At 53.2% G+C, this 13,075-nt stretch overlaps 1 protein-coding gene across 3 annotated transcripts in view; it reads left to right on the top strand.

Annotated features, from left to right (window-relative positions):
• Positions 1 to 13,075, top strand: part of TNIP1 (TNFAIP3 interacting protein 1) — a 47,077-nt gene that overhangs the window by 8,948 nt on the left and 25,054 nt on the right. For 2 of the 3 annotated variants that reach the window (XM_040497986.1, XM_040497976.1), the window contains exons 2-5: positions 7,233 to 7,404; positions 8,561 to 8,695; positions 9,970 to 10,055; positions 11,484 to 11,567. In XM_040497986.1, the coding sequence (XP_040353920.1) occupies positions 7,269 to 7,404; positions 8,561 to 8,695; positions 9,970 to 10,055; positions 11,484 to 11,567 (441 nt within the window). In that variant the 5' untranslated portion in view covers positions 7,233 to 7,268. The remainder of the gene's footprint in view (positions 1 to 7,232; positions 7,405 to 8,560; positions 8,696 to 9,969; positions 10,056 to 11,483; positions 11,568 to 13,075) is intronic. The other variant, XM_040497994.1, reaches the window with a different exon arrangement.

Below are 13,075 nucleotides of genomic sequence, written 5' to 3'. Positions count from 1 at the left end.
TGTGTTTTTAGGCAAGTGACTTAACCTCTCTGAGTCGGCTTCCTTACCTGAAAAATAGAGATAACACTATCTAGCTGAGAAGATTGGTTTCCTTGCTGGAAAACAGGGACAGTTTTCATCTCTATGGTGAGGAGAAAATGAAGCAATGTGCATAATGATACAGCCCCGTGCCTGGCATATGGTAGCACTTAACTGCCAGGTCCTCTCCCAGCTTGCGTCAGATGCTCCTTCTCCTCCTTTTGCAGTGGTGCCAGCCAGCTGATGGTTCTGGTCCACGGTCTTGTCCCCAGGCTCATGATGGGGAGCCTGCATCTTGGAGGCTGAGTGGAGCCAGTGGGGCTCCCTCTGTGGGTGAGGCAGCACAGGGGACGGGAGGAAGAAGGACACAGAGGAGATGTGTGCTGTGTTTGAGGGACACAGTCCTCAAGCTGGACTGGAGCCTGGGTGCATGCTAGGGAGGTGGAGAGGACCGGGCAAAGGGCTGTAGACATCATTTGGGGCTCTCTGACTGCTCTTGGGGGTGGCAGAGGCACTCTGATAGCACTTGTGGGAAGACTCTTGGTTCAGGGGAATCCACTTGGGAATTAGGAGGGATTGGAGCTGAGGAGAGCAGCCTTCTCAAGGTCAGACGGTTACAGAAAGGGGCGACGATAAATTGTAAGTTCTGGAATGTCAGAACTAAAAGGGGCCTTAAAGATTGTCTAGTCAATCCCTTATGTTATTGCTAGTGTTGCAGATACAGGCCCCTCCTTTTAGGAAACTGAAGCCCAGCGAGGGGAAGATGTTTGCTCTGGTGGACGTTGCCTCGATCCCATGACTTCTGGGCCCAGTTCCTTGTTTTTACATTCAGCCTCTTGATTACCGAATTGTTGCCAAGAGTGCATTAAGTCCTCACTGACAAGGATGCCAGGGCGTGCTCCCAAGTACACGTCCTCTAAAGTAGGTGCTGTGTCCTTGCTGATGGTCATCAAGAGGGCACAGCTTGCTCTTTGATGCATGGCCCTAGGTCCATAGTTTCCCTGATGATTGTGAAATGGGTGGGGAGGACTAGAGATCATCATAAAGTACGAACACGAAGAGATGTTTGCTTTACTTTGCAAGGTGCTTTCATGACTTCCTCTCATCCCGGGCAGTGGGGGTGTGGTGGGGGGGAGCGTTGGAGGATATTCCCATTTACAGCTGAGGAAAGGGAGGCTTAGATGCTTCCCAGTCTTTGGCGAGTGTGGTACCTTCAGCTTTTCAGAGCTGCGTCTCCATTAGCTGTGGTTGTACCAGTGTCCGTGCTCAACGATTTTTTTTGCAGTTACCAGAAATTCAGTGGGTGTCACGACCTAGCTTACCGAGCCGGCAGAGGAACGTAAAAACTCCGTTAAAAGGGGGGAGTATATGGGAGTGGGGGAGACTTGGCCCTAAATCAGTGGGGTGGAGTTATGGGGCTGCCCCAACCTTTTACTAAGAACCCACTGCGTGCCAGGCACTTAACTAGGTGCTATACACACATCATAATTACTTTGGAAATTTTATTATAAAATGAATGTTTCTTGTTGAGTAAATCAAGTAACCAGGAAGTATGAAGTAGAAAGTGAGAACTCCCTTCCAACTGTACACATATGTTTGCGATTAATTTCTTTAATCTGACAGCAGGTGGGTTCTCTTGTTATTCCTGTTGTGCAACAGAGGCAGCTGAGGCTCAGAAGGGGCACACAGCCTGCAGGGGTAGACAGACCTGGGACTCGGGAGGGGTCAGCACAGGTGACGCCCCCTGGTGCCGCACCTGAGGGGCGCTCCTGCTCCGGGTCCCGTGCTTGCACTCGAGCACCCCTTTCAGTGTTACACACTGTGTGCCTCACCTGCATCGCCCACACCCTGTATCAGGACCCTTTCTTCCTGACTCCACGGCTGTGCTACCTCCGGTGTGTTGGGCCCCCTCTCTTTCCTTGCCTTGCTGCTGGCTCCCGGCGCTTGGGTCTTGGTTGATCCTTAGGCCCGCCCTACGACATCACCATGTTTCTCTCTAGTCCAGGCTCCTCCCTGTGCACACGAGGACCCGGTGTGCAGAGAGTGGGCAGGCTTGCCTATGGCCATGAAAGTGGGCAGCAGAGTAGATGCTAGCACCTTCTGATTTTCTGTCCTGTGCCTTCCTTCCTAGAGACCCCTTCCCTTTGGCCCTCTGTTGCCCCTTCCCACTAGCATCCCTGGCAGCCCCTGCCTCCGCCTGGGGATGTGGCCGTTGGCTACCTGGGACCTCCTGACTCCAGGTACCAGAGATCCACTCAGGCTTTTCCCTCGGGGGCAGGGAGAACTTCACTTCCCGCAGCGTGCAGCCAGTGCCCAGCAGCCTTAGCTTGAGCTTATTAAAGTTCCCCAGGGGCCTCAGTTTCCTCATCTGGCAAACAGACATCAGCCCTGTCATCTTCCCATGGCTGTTGTGACAATCAGATGGAAAAACAAAGCGTGGGGCACTGCTAGGTGTTCTGCACACGTTACAGGTTATGCAAGCTCGTGTCATTTGGAGGGCCTGGGAGCCCCCTCCTGGAACCAGCCCACGGCTGATCACAAGACAGTCTCAGATGGGCCAGAACACTTGGGTGCGGGAGCTGGAATGCAAGTTCAATTCCAAGTCCAGCCTCTTTCAGTTCTTTTCTTCTCGGATGGAGGCTGTGATTTGAGCCCACACTTCTGCCGCCCCCTCCTCCGCACCACACCCACTTGGCTCTTCTTCTGTCACCTCGTCACGCCATGTCCTCCTCTTTGGGGCTGCTTCAGGTTCAACAGCATCTTTTCCATCCTCACACTCTGTGGTTGCCGCCTGGCCTCCCATCTGTCTGGGCCCCTTTCTGCCCCAGATGGGACCCCCAGGCCGTTGGTGCCGGCTGTGGGAGCCCAGGGCATCCCTCAGCTGAGCTCTTGCTTAGGACAGAGGTCTGAGCTGTTGCCACTTCGTTCCCGGCTGTTTCTGTGTTCAGAAGGGGGTGGGGGTCGGTGTCGCACTGCTGGTGTGGCACTTGCTCTTCTGTAGCTGCTGGCACCAGGCCTGGATGGACGTGGATTCTACCAGGTCCTATAAGAACATGGGGCGGGGTCTCTGCTTTGCAGTGGGATCTTAGCTCGGGAGCAGAAACGGAGGGCGAGGGCAGTGGGCAGACTCGAGATCGAGAGCAAGGACCTTCTGGTTCCAGCTCCATCTTGCTGAGTGACCTTGGTCTTCACGTTCTGGGCCCTGACTCGCTGTCCTCATACTGTGAGGGAGAGTCAGGTGAGCTGATGTCCAGGAAGCTTCGGCGCTGGCCTCGGTGCTGCCCCTCGCAGGGGCTGGGGCCCGCCCCGCCTTGCCCCTCCACACACACTGTGCCGTCTGTGACCAGGGAAGACTAGGCGGCTGCCTGTGGGAGACAGGAGAGGGGTGCAGCCCTTCCCTCAGAGGACCCTGGGTCATGCCAGTCGCCTTGGAGATTCCCTTCCAGCTCCGTCATCCTGGGAATGATTCCCCTCTTCAGGAAAGGTTACAGAAACCACAGTGACAGGAAGAGAGTTCCCATCTGCCCGGCAGTCACCCTGGAACTGCCGCTGACCATCTGGGCGTGAGGTCAGCAGGATGTGGAAATTCCCCATTTCTCTTACTGCGTTTCTTCCCTCCAGAAGTCCAGGCCCTCCCCTGGGTGGCTCCCCTCACCTCCAGAGAGGGTTTTCTCACATCGGACTGTTGTGTGTGGGCTCCGTTGGCCTCCTGCCCCGCAGCCTGTTTGCTCGTCCTGCCCCCGGGTGCTGCCTGCGAGGCTGGAGTTGGGAGAATAGCCTGCTTGCCCCTTCCTTGGCTTCCCTGAACCCCCTTCTGTGTCGGCTCCCCAACACTGAGTGTCATGCAGTTTGGAGGACACGGAGATGAGGTTTCAGTTCCTGTATCCCATATCCTGCTCTGTCACTTGGCCTGACATCCGGGCATCCCTAAAGGAGCATGGTTGTGCCGGCCCTGGTCTCAGAAGTATGTGGCCATCTTGGGGTGCCTGGGTGGTTCAGTCAGTTAAGCATCCGACTTCGGCTCAGGTCATGATCTCACAGCTCGTGAGTTCAAGCCCTGTGTCGGGCTCTGTGCTGACAGCTCGGAGCCTGGAGCCTGCTTCGGATGCTGTGTCTCCCTCTCTCTCTGCCCCTAACCCACTCGCATTTTGTCTCTGTCTCTCTCAAAAATAAATAAACATTAAAAAAAAAAAAAAGGGGGGGCACCTGGGTGGCACAGTCGGTTAAGCGTCCGACTTCAGCCAGGTCACGATCTCGCGGTCCGTGAGTTCGAGCCCCGCGTCGGGCTCTGGGCTGACAGCTCAGAGCCTGGAGCCTGTTTCGGATTCTGTGTCTCCCTCTCTCTCTGCCCCTCCCCCGTTCATGCTCTGTCTCTCTCTGTCCCAAAAATAAATAAATGTTGAAAAATAAAATAAAATAAAATAAAATAAAATAAAAAAAAAGAAGAAGCATGTAGCCATCCGAGTGCCGCCGGTCGGTGGCGGGTCACAGCCAGGCTCTTGGGATGTTTTCAGTTGGCTTCTCAGGAGGCAGAGGCAGGTCACAGGCTCTCTCTGCTCTGATTAGACACTTACTGAGGCTCTATTGTGGACCACTCTGAAGATACGCTGGTAGACAAGGTGGACTTGACCCCTGCTCTCATAGAGCTCCTGGTCTACTGGGCAACCCGGATGCGGAGTAAAAAAACATACCCAAGTCATCATGGAATGTCAGCCGCGAGTTCCGTTTAGGGTGAGTGTAGAGTGGTGAGCAGGACCCAGGACACATGGGGCCACTTATCACCAGAAGTGGCTACAAGCCTCTTCCAAGCCTTCAGTCCTCCCATATGTGAACTCTATTCAGCTCTCAATCATGGCCCACCTTCCAGGTGCCAGACCTAGGCTGGTGACAGCCTCCGGAAAGTTCTCAATCCAATGCACAAATGCTTACACCAGTCACATACGTTATATACAGGGTGGTAAGTATTTGGCCGGAGAGGCACATGAGGAGAGTGGGGAGTGCAGAGGAAGGACTCCCCCACCATGTCTACCAACATTTTTGAGCACCTTGCTAAACACCAGTCACTGTGCTAAGTGCCTTCCCCATGCCGTCTCGTAGTTCGGGGAACGCGTTGGTGCTTTAATGCTCTGCTGTATAACCTTGACCTTTCACGTTGAAAACAAGTCCCCCCTAAACTCAGTGATGACTTTTGTGTCGGGTGTGTGGGCAGCCGTCCTTTGCGTCTGTGGGGCCCAGCAGGGCGTGGGTGCCTCTCGAAGTACATGTTCATCTTCTGTTTGTCAGTCTTTGGGGGAGGGGTCCCACTCACCAGAACTCTCTTTTTCTTTCTGGCCCATGCCATTCTGTGGTGATATGGACCCTCTGGTCAAAATGCTTATTACTTCTTGTGCTGCAAGGCAGGGGAAATAGCCCAGAAGGTACCTGATAGCTCGGCAGGTGTTACCCCACAGGCTGGAACTCGCTGTCTGGCCCTTGGGGCTGAATCTTAAATGGGAGTTTGTATGCCAGTGTAGCAGGGGGTTAATTTAACTCGCTTTCCTAGGCAAGGCTGGGTTTGCATCTTGGCTCTCATGTGCTGGCCACGTAATCCTGGCTGCGGTACTTAACCTCACAGAGCCTCCCTTATGCAATGAGGATAATTTAGCTGGTATCTTAGGGTTGGTGCACAGCTTACCTGAGATAATGTACCCGAAGCGGTGAATGCAGTGCCTGGCGAGTAGATGATTAATGAATGGGGCTGTCATTATTAGCACTTGCTCACCCTTTTCTTTCAGTGAGCCCTTTGTGGGTGCTCAAAGGGCCTTTGAGGATTCCTGCCCTGGGGGTGATGATCTTGGGAAGGAGGTTTTGGGGCCCCAAGTCCTTCTGAGGTCTCCAGTGGAGCCTGCCCTTTGGAACTCTTTCTGGGTGGCAAGCCCTTTGCAGGGCTGGAAGCTGGGTCCCCTTCTCAGCCTCGGGGCCTTTGCCCTTAACTATTCTCTCTGCCTAGAATATTCTTCCCTCAGGTAACCTGCATGGCTAGTTCCCTCACCTTCTTCGGGTCTTTGCTCAAATGCCTCCTTCTCTGTGAGGCCTTTCCTGACAACTCCACTTAAAAGTAAGTTCCCTGCCTCATACTTCCCTGCTTAATTGTTGTCCATAGATGTTTTAATCACCCCTAATACCATGTTTATCTACCTATCATCGAGCTGTCTGTCTGTCTTGACCACTAGAATGTGAGCTCCCTGAGGGATTTGTTTGTCTGTTTTATTTGCTGATAATTGCCCAGTGCCCAGACTGGTACCCAGCACAGAGTAGATGCTCAATTAATAATTGCTGAATGAATGAATGAATGAATGAATGACTGGAAGGAAGAAAGAAGTTTCTCTGCTAAGTTCCAGAACTAGGCATCTCCAATCACTTTGCAGGGCAGTTTCCAATGAAATAAAGCAGATGAACTTACTTGAACAGATTAATGCAAAACCCTTGCTGCACAAGTAGATAGTCGTTTGATGGAAAATTTATCTGTTCACTAGAACTGCAAGGGACAGACCATACATGATATGAGACTGAAGGAAGAGGGTGACAGTGTCAATTGAGTGTATTAAATATTAGTCAGGGTTTCTCCTTCTTCTTTCTTTTAGAAAAGATAACGTACATATGAGTGAAACTTTGGATTGGATTGACTTGCTTATCCCTGAGGGCCCATTTGTTTTACCATAAAGATCACTGATTTAGTGGAAGACTCTCATTTCCCCTCAGAGAGGGGAGGGGACTACCCACAATCCCACAGTGAGTTCATGGCTAGACCATTTGTTCAGTCATTAAGTGTTCACTGGACATTCACTTTATAGCTCTGCCGAGCTGGGCGCTGGGGCTGCCATAACGCAAGGTCCCTGTCCTTCTGGACCCTACCAACAGGACGTGAGCTCAGGCTTTTTGACTCCCAAGTCCCTTGCTCTTTCTTGTACTCCATGGTGGATTACTGTTCCAAATGAACCAGCTGCACAGTGAGGCTGCCCAAAGAAACTGATGCCACTCTTGGGTGTCTCTTAATAGAGACACAGCGTCCAGATCAAAGGAGGTGACTGTCTTGCTCTGCTGTGCTGTGACCAGACCAGCCTCAAGTGCTGTGTTCTTTTCTGGGTTATGGGACTGCCTTCTGGGGGCATTGGTTGACTAGGATGCCTCAGTGGCCTGGCCTGCCCCCTGATATACTGCTGTTGTCCTTACAGCCAAGTGGGCACCACGGCAGGGGTGGAGCCACCCTCATGGAAGGGAGAGGACCATACCGGATCTACGACCCTGGGGGCGGCGTGCCTCCAGGAGAGGCTTCCGCAGCTTTTGAGCGCCTAGTGGAGGAGAATTCCCGACTGAAGGAAAAAATGCAAGGGATAAAGATGTTAGGTAAAACAGACCCTGCGCTCTCCCTGCAAGCCTCCTCCCTGCAGCCTGCAATGCCAGCTGGCATATGCCCCCACCCAAGTCATCCCACTGTCCCTCCTGGCCCGGCATTGGCTCCTGTCCCACAGCTGTGTCTTTGTGCACTTCTGTAGCATGATGGCAGCATTCCCAGCCCTGATTCCCCAGCACCCCGGCACCCCAGCTCCTTCTGATGACAGGACTCGGAATACCTGAAGGACCTAGAAGGAGGCATGGAGGTGGGGGAGGAGCTAGAAGGCCCAGTTTGGGGACATGGAAACAGAATGGCCTCGTCTTCCAGAAGCACCAGAAATAGGAGAGCTGGCGTCACTGGGGCAACGAGGACATGGTCCCCAAGTGTTGGAGCAGGGAGCTGAGCTTGGCTTGAAGCAAAGCGGGAATAGGTCCCTTGATTTCTCCTTTCCTGGCTTTTGCCCGAGCTGTCCCCATTGCCTGGAGCAAGTCCGCTTACCGCCACGTGACTGAACCAGTCATGCGAAGGATTCGTTGATACCCTGTCCAGAGGAGTCTCTTTCCTCTATGCCCCTAAAACTCTTCCTTTGCTTTGCTGCCATCTTCTCTGGCCTGAGGCTTTGGGGGTGAGCTCATGTGCCTGATTTTCTAAATGCTGAATCCTTGCTTGGCAGATCTCTGCTTGGAATGGCAGCTTAGGGAAGGGGGAGTGGAGTTTCCCATTCTCCACTTGTAGGAGAAGGAAAACCGAGGCCGAGAGGGGTGGTGGTATTATCAAGGACCTCCTCCCTTCAGGCAGCCCCTGACCAGGGTGGTGTAGGCTGTGGGTAGCCGCAGGTACCATGATGGGCAGTCTGGGAGCCCCTGGCCAGGAATGGCCGGAGTGGGGCAGGAGGATGGATGGTGCCAGGAGGTCAAGAGTTTGTTCTAGATTCCCCTCTACTCCATTCTCCCTGATTGTGAGGCCCCTTCTTTACCTGGCCCATTTATGCCTAGGGGCTGGAATGAGGTGTGTCACATTCGGCCCACAAGGCAACAGTGGGAATGCAGCCCAGGACCCGCAGCATCAGAAGCCACGCAAAAGCAGGCTTAGGGGCATGGGGCCGGGAGAACCGGTGCACTGAGCTGAGTAACTCCTTTGCTCCTCCTGTGCTCATCATCTCCCCAGGGGAGCTTTTGGAAGAGTCCCAGATGGAAGCATCCAGGCTGCGGCAGAAGGCCGAGGAGCTGGTCAAGGACAGCGAGCTGCTGCCACCGCCATCTCCCTCTTTGGCCTCCTTTGACCACTTGGCTGAGCTCACAGGTACCGGGGGGCCGGGGTTGTTTTCGGGCGTTCAACAGACTCCGAAGTCTTTAGACCCTTAACAGTGGTCTCCCTCCTCATTCAGAAACCCACATCTCCTCCATTTATCCTTGGGCCCCAGACCATCCTCCTAGTCATGTTTTGTCTACAGCATCCCTGAGAAGGTCAGACTTGGAAGGGACTTGAAAATAATTCTGTGTAAAAATGGCTGGTGACTCAGCACTCCTGAGGCCCTGGCAGACATTAGTGATGGATCACAACAACGCACCGCACCCGAGATGTGGCCTCAGGATCTCTATCAGCGTATTTAGTCAGCAGATATTTAACGAGCAGCTCCCGCGTGCCAGGCCTAGCATTCCAGACAGCTACTTCGGGTCACTCAGACTTGGCACATGAACCAAAAGCTCTCTGGTCTGGCCCCACTTTTTCCATTTACCGCTGGGGCCCACGGAAGAATCTGGATTTCCTGTTAGCTTGCTGCAGTGTACCTCAAATGTAAGGCATACACACTGCCTGTTAAAGGAACACGTCACCTGTGAGGGAGGGTTGTGGTCCTGTGTGTGGTCACCACGCATCCCTCAGCATGTCTCTGAGTACGGGGCAAGGTCCGGGGCAAGGGAAGAAAAGGCCCCCACACATGGGGCTCAAGTGCCTTGTGCTGCCGCCTACCTACAGTCTTGGCCTAGGCCAGTATGCGAGCCTTCCATCGGCTGTGGTTACATTTGCTGAATGGACAAATGGAGGAGAGTGATGATCCCAGAGTCCACTGTGCTGCCGTCAGAGGGCATTTCCAGCCTCTTGTCTGTTCAGCAGTGATTTCTGAGTCCCAGCTTGGTGCCAGGCCCACGCCCTGAGTGAGAGGTGCAGCTGCTGATTGCGTGACCGTGGGCCATCTGGTGACCTTTCCAGGCCTCAGTTTCCTTCCTTCAAAATGCAGATGCAGAGCTGTCATGAGAATTGGCTGAGATGACAAATATAAAAGTACTTTGTTCATTGTAAAGTGTCTCCCTTGGTATCATTGAGGCAGGTCCCGGGTAGCGAGGAGCAGTGGCCACCTTGGGATTTTCCCAGCAAGTCCACAGAAGATAGTCTCTCTGCCCAGGTTCTGTCCCCATCATTCCAGTCATTTTCCCAGGCTACCTGGCCCTGGCAGGACCACCTCTCATTTTCCCAGACTTGGGTAGAACTCTTCTGGCTGGGGCTGTCCGCGAGGGCATGGTATCTGGGCTTTCCCCCATTTCCTGCTGCTTATCCATGTGTTCTCAATTCTCCAGGAAAGGAGGCAGATGTCCCAGCAGCCCCTGCTGACCCTGCACACCCCAGCAACAAGGCAGAGACGGTCCAAAAACCTCCATCCAGCGTAAGTTACATTTGGAGTCATGGCTGAAAGTTGCCTGGACCTCAGGTGCTCATTGGCAGATACAAGAACTTGACGAGAGAGGATTAAAGTCAAGGAACTTGGGTTCTGACTTGCTAGGTGATATTGGGCAAGTTGATCTCTGTCTCTCTGGGGGCTTGATTTCCCCATTTTCAAACGAAGGCCATGGTGAAAACTTATCAGGAAGACTCTGGTATGCACAGGGCATTCCTCTCATTTACTGAGTTGTATAATGCCAAGCATGTGTCAGCCAGGTACAGTGCTGGGAAAACAGACAGATGTGACGTGGAACCCAGATTGTCACGGGGGGCTCAGAAGGTGTCTTCTCCATATTTGCCTTGAGAAGTTTTTCTTGGTATCCCAGGCCTGGAAGGGAGCCACGTGGTCATATTGTTCAGTGTCTTCATCCTACGGATGGGGTCCAGAGAGAGAAGAGTGTTTCTGAGGAAATGGAGGTGAAAGGGAGACTTTCTAGAGCAGAGCTGAGATCCAGAGCGGGGTTCTTAGAGACCACAAGGCTCAGCTGAAGCTGAGTACAGATCCTTCCACGTATCTGCCTGTTCCTGAGATGAGGCAAGTCTGGAACAGGCTTTGGAGACCAGGTTTGGTAGCAGTCCCAGAGTTAGTTCCTGGTTGAGACGAACTATCAGCCTATCCACTGGCTGCACAACCGGTACATTCTACTCAGCATGGCCGAGAGGTGTGAGAAGTCCTGAAGTCCTTGGCCACCCAGGGATTTGGGCAAATCCTGTAAAAGTCTCTCCAAATTTGTTGATGCATCCTTGGGACTTACTGCAGATCAGACCACTCCTCTGGGATCTCTGGGACTGGGTTGGCAAGGCTGGCACAGGACCGCCTTGGTGGTGGCCATACTAAATGCTATCTGTGTTCTCTGGGTGACCAACTAGAGACACCTGGGCCTGGGAGACCGCTCTGATGCCATAGGAAGAGTGTTGGACTTGCAGTCCTTGGGTTCAGTCCCTGCTTTTGCATTAACTAACCGTATTGCTCTCCCGTTTCCTCATCTGTCAGATATAACCCTCTGAGCCCTCTGTGGGTTGCTTTGAGAAATAATGGAGTCTGTGAGAACATTTTAAAAGTGCACGGCCTTCGAGAGAGACTGCAATTGTAAAGTGCTAGCCGTTCAAGGTCACTAGTCCAACATCCCTGTTTTACAGATGAGGAAACTCGCCTCAGGGGAAAGTGACCTCAGATCACACAGTGGGGTGTGGGCAGACCTGTTGAGAATCCTTCTCTGTGGTCTCACATGAAGTCACGTGGCTCCGCCCTGTGAGCTCAGCCTCTGCATGGAGGGGCTGCCCAGCTGAATTGCTGCTCTCAGTCTCGAGGCCCCAGCGGAGGGGTGAGGTGTCTTTCTCTCGGGCAGTCCCTAACTCCCTTTCTGTACAGGGCACCTCGTCTGAATTTGAAGTGGTCCCCGCCGAGGAGCAGAATTCTCCACCGGCGAGTGGTGGCCAAGCCAGAAATACAATGGTGAGTGGATGGCAGGTCCCCAGCACGTCCCATGTCTCTCTGTTTCAGTCACCCAGCCCTGGTGGAGAGGCATAGGATCCACTGACATCCCTTGGGCACCCTGGAGTTACCTGGGGATACACGAGGGGCCAGGGCAAGGGGTGCTTCTCGCTCACATATGCAAATTCCTGGCTGGTGACTTCCCCGACTTGGGCCATACAGACACCCGACCATTGAGAAAGCCTGGGCACGTTGCCAGCCCTGCTGGTCTCTGCCTTGTCGGGGGGTGCCTCTACACACTATGACTCAGCTTTGGGGCCTGTGGGCTCCTAGCCTGGCTGGATTAGAAGGGGTCGGAGAAGCCCAGAGCCGCTTAAGGCAGGTGATTTATCCTTTTGTGCAGGCCGTCTGTTCCTCCCAGGCTTCCCCTCAGGGCATACATGTATACACACACACACACACACACACACACACACACACACACTCCTCTAACTCTGGGGTGTCTACCCAGCATACTCTTTCTATACCTTACCCTGCATGCTGCTTTTAGTCCACCTATGTCCTCCTCTGCTCTCCCTTAAAAAGGCAGACTTCTTGGAGAACCATGGCAAAAGGTCTGGAATATTCTTCAAAAGTCTTAAAGCCCTGTCCTTTCCTCCTTCGCCCTCCCTCTCCACTTTGAGATTTGTTTTTGGTGGTGGTAATAAGACAGTAAGTGGCCTAACTCTTCACCTTGATGTCCTGTTTCCTCAACTCACCAAGGCCTAGGGGACAGATGTTGCTCTTTAGTTCATGTTGTGTCTGTCAGTCCCCAGTGCAAGGTCCCCATCAAGTGGTCATCCAGCTTACGCTGGCATGCCTTCAGTGACAAGTGGCTCCTCACCGTATCTGGCAGGTCTGAGTAGTAGAAAGTCTCTGTATATTGTCTCCTGGGAACTTTTGCCCCCTGTCTTGCCCTATGCCTGAAGGCTCTGAGATGCTGGCTCAGGAGGTAAGACCCCGCTGCTCAGAGAGTAGTTCAGTCTGTGACCTTGGACCAGTACTTTCATCTTGTTAATAAGTTCTTCCTTAGTCCCACCATGTGCCTTTTCCGTGCCAAGCCAAGCCAAGCCAGCCTGGGAGCTTACAGACTGGTTGGAGAAACCGGAGGGATGAAGCCATTCATGAGCCTTAAATAGAGCAGCATTCACCGCCTCAAATCCTTTGTGGGAAGAGGCAGTGCGGGAAATGAATGCAGAATTGAAGAAGCAACATTATCTCCTGTTAGAATAAGGTGCTAACAATATTATGTAGGCATACACTGAGCACCACGCTGTGGCTGTAGGGCATTTCTAGCGCTGCACAATGCAGAGACAAAGGAGTTCAGTGTGGCAGAGCACTGGATCGAGAGCCAGGAAGCCAAAGTTCAGTCCTGGCTCTGCCACTGACTTGCTGGGCAACTTCGGGCGAGTTCCTTCTCCCCATCCCATGATTTCCCAGCCTGAGCCCTGAGGTTCCCCTGTAGCTCTGATGTCCGTGACTTCCATGAA

This window comes from Herpailurus yagouaroundi, unplaced genomic scaffold, assembly GCF_014898765.1.
Source record: "Herpailurus yagouaroundi ecotype Mexico unplaced genomic scaffold, PumYag 29, whole genome shotgun sequence".
NCBI classification, from domain to species: Eukaryota; Metazoa; Chordata; class Mammalia; order Carnivora; family Felidae; genus Herpailurus; species Herpailurus yagouaroundi.
Note: the sequence above shows the minus strand (reverse complement) of the source record. Positions and strands in the feature narration are given on the sequence as shown.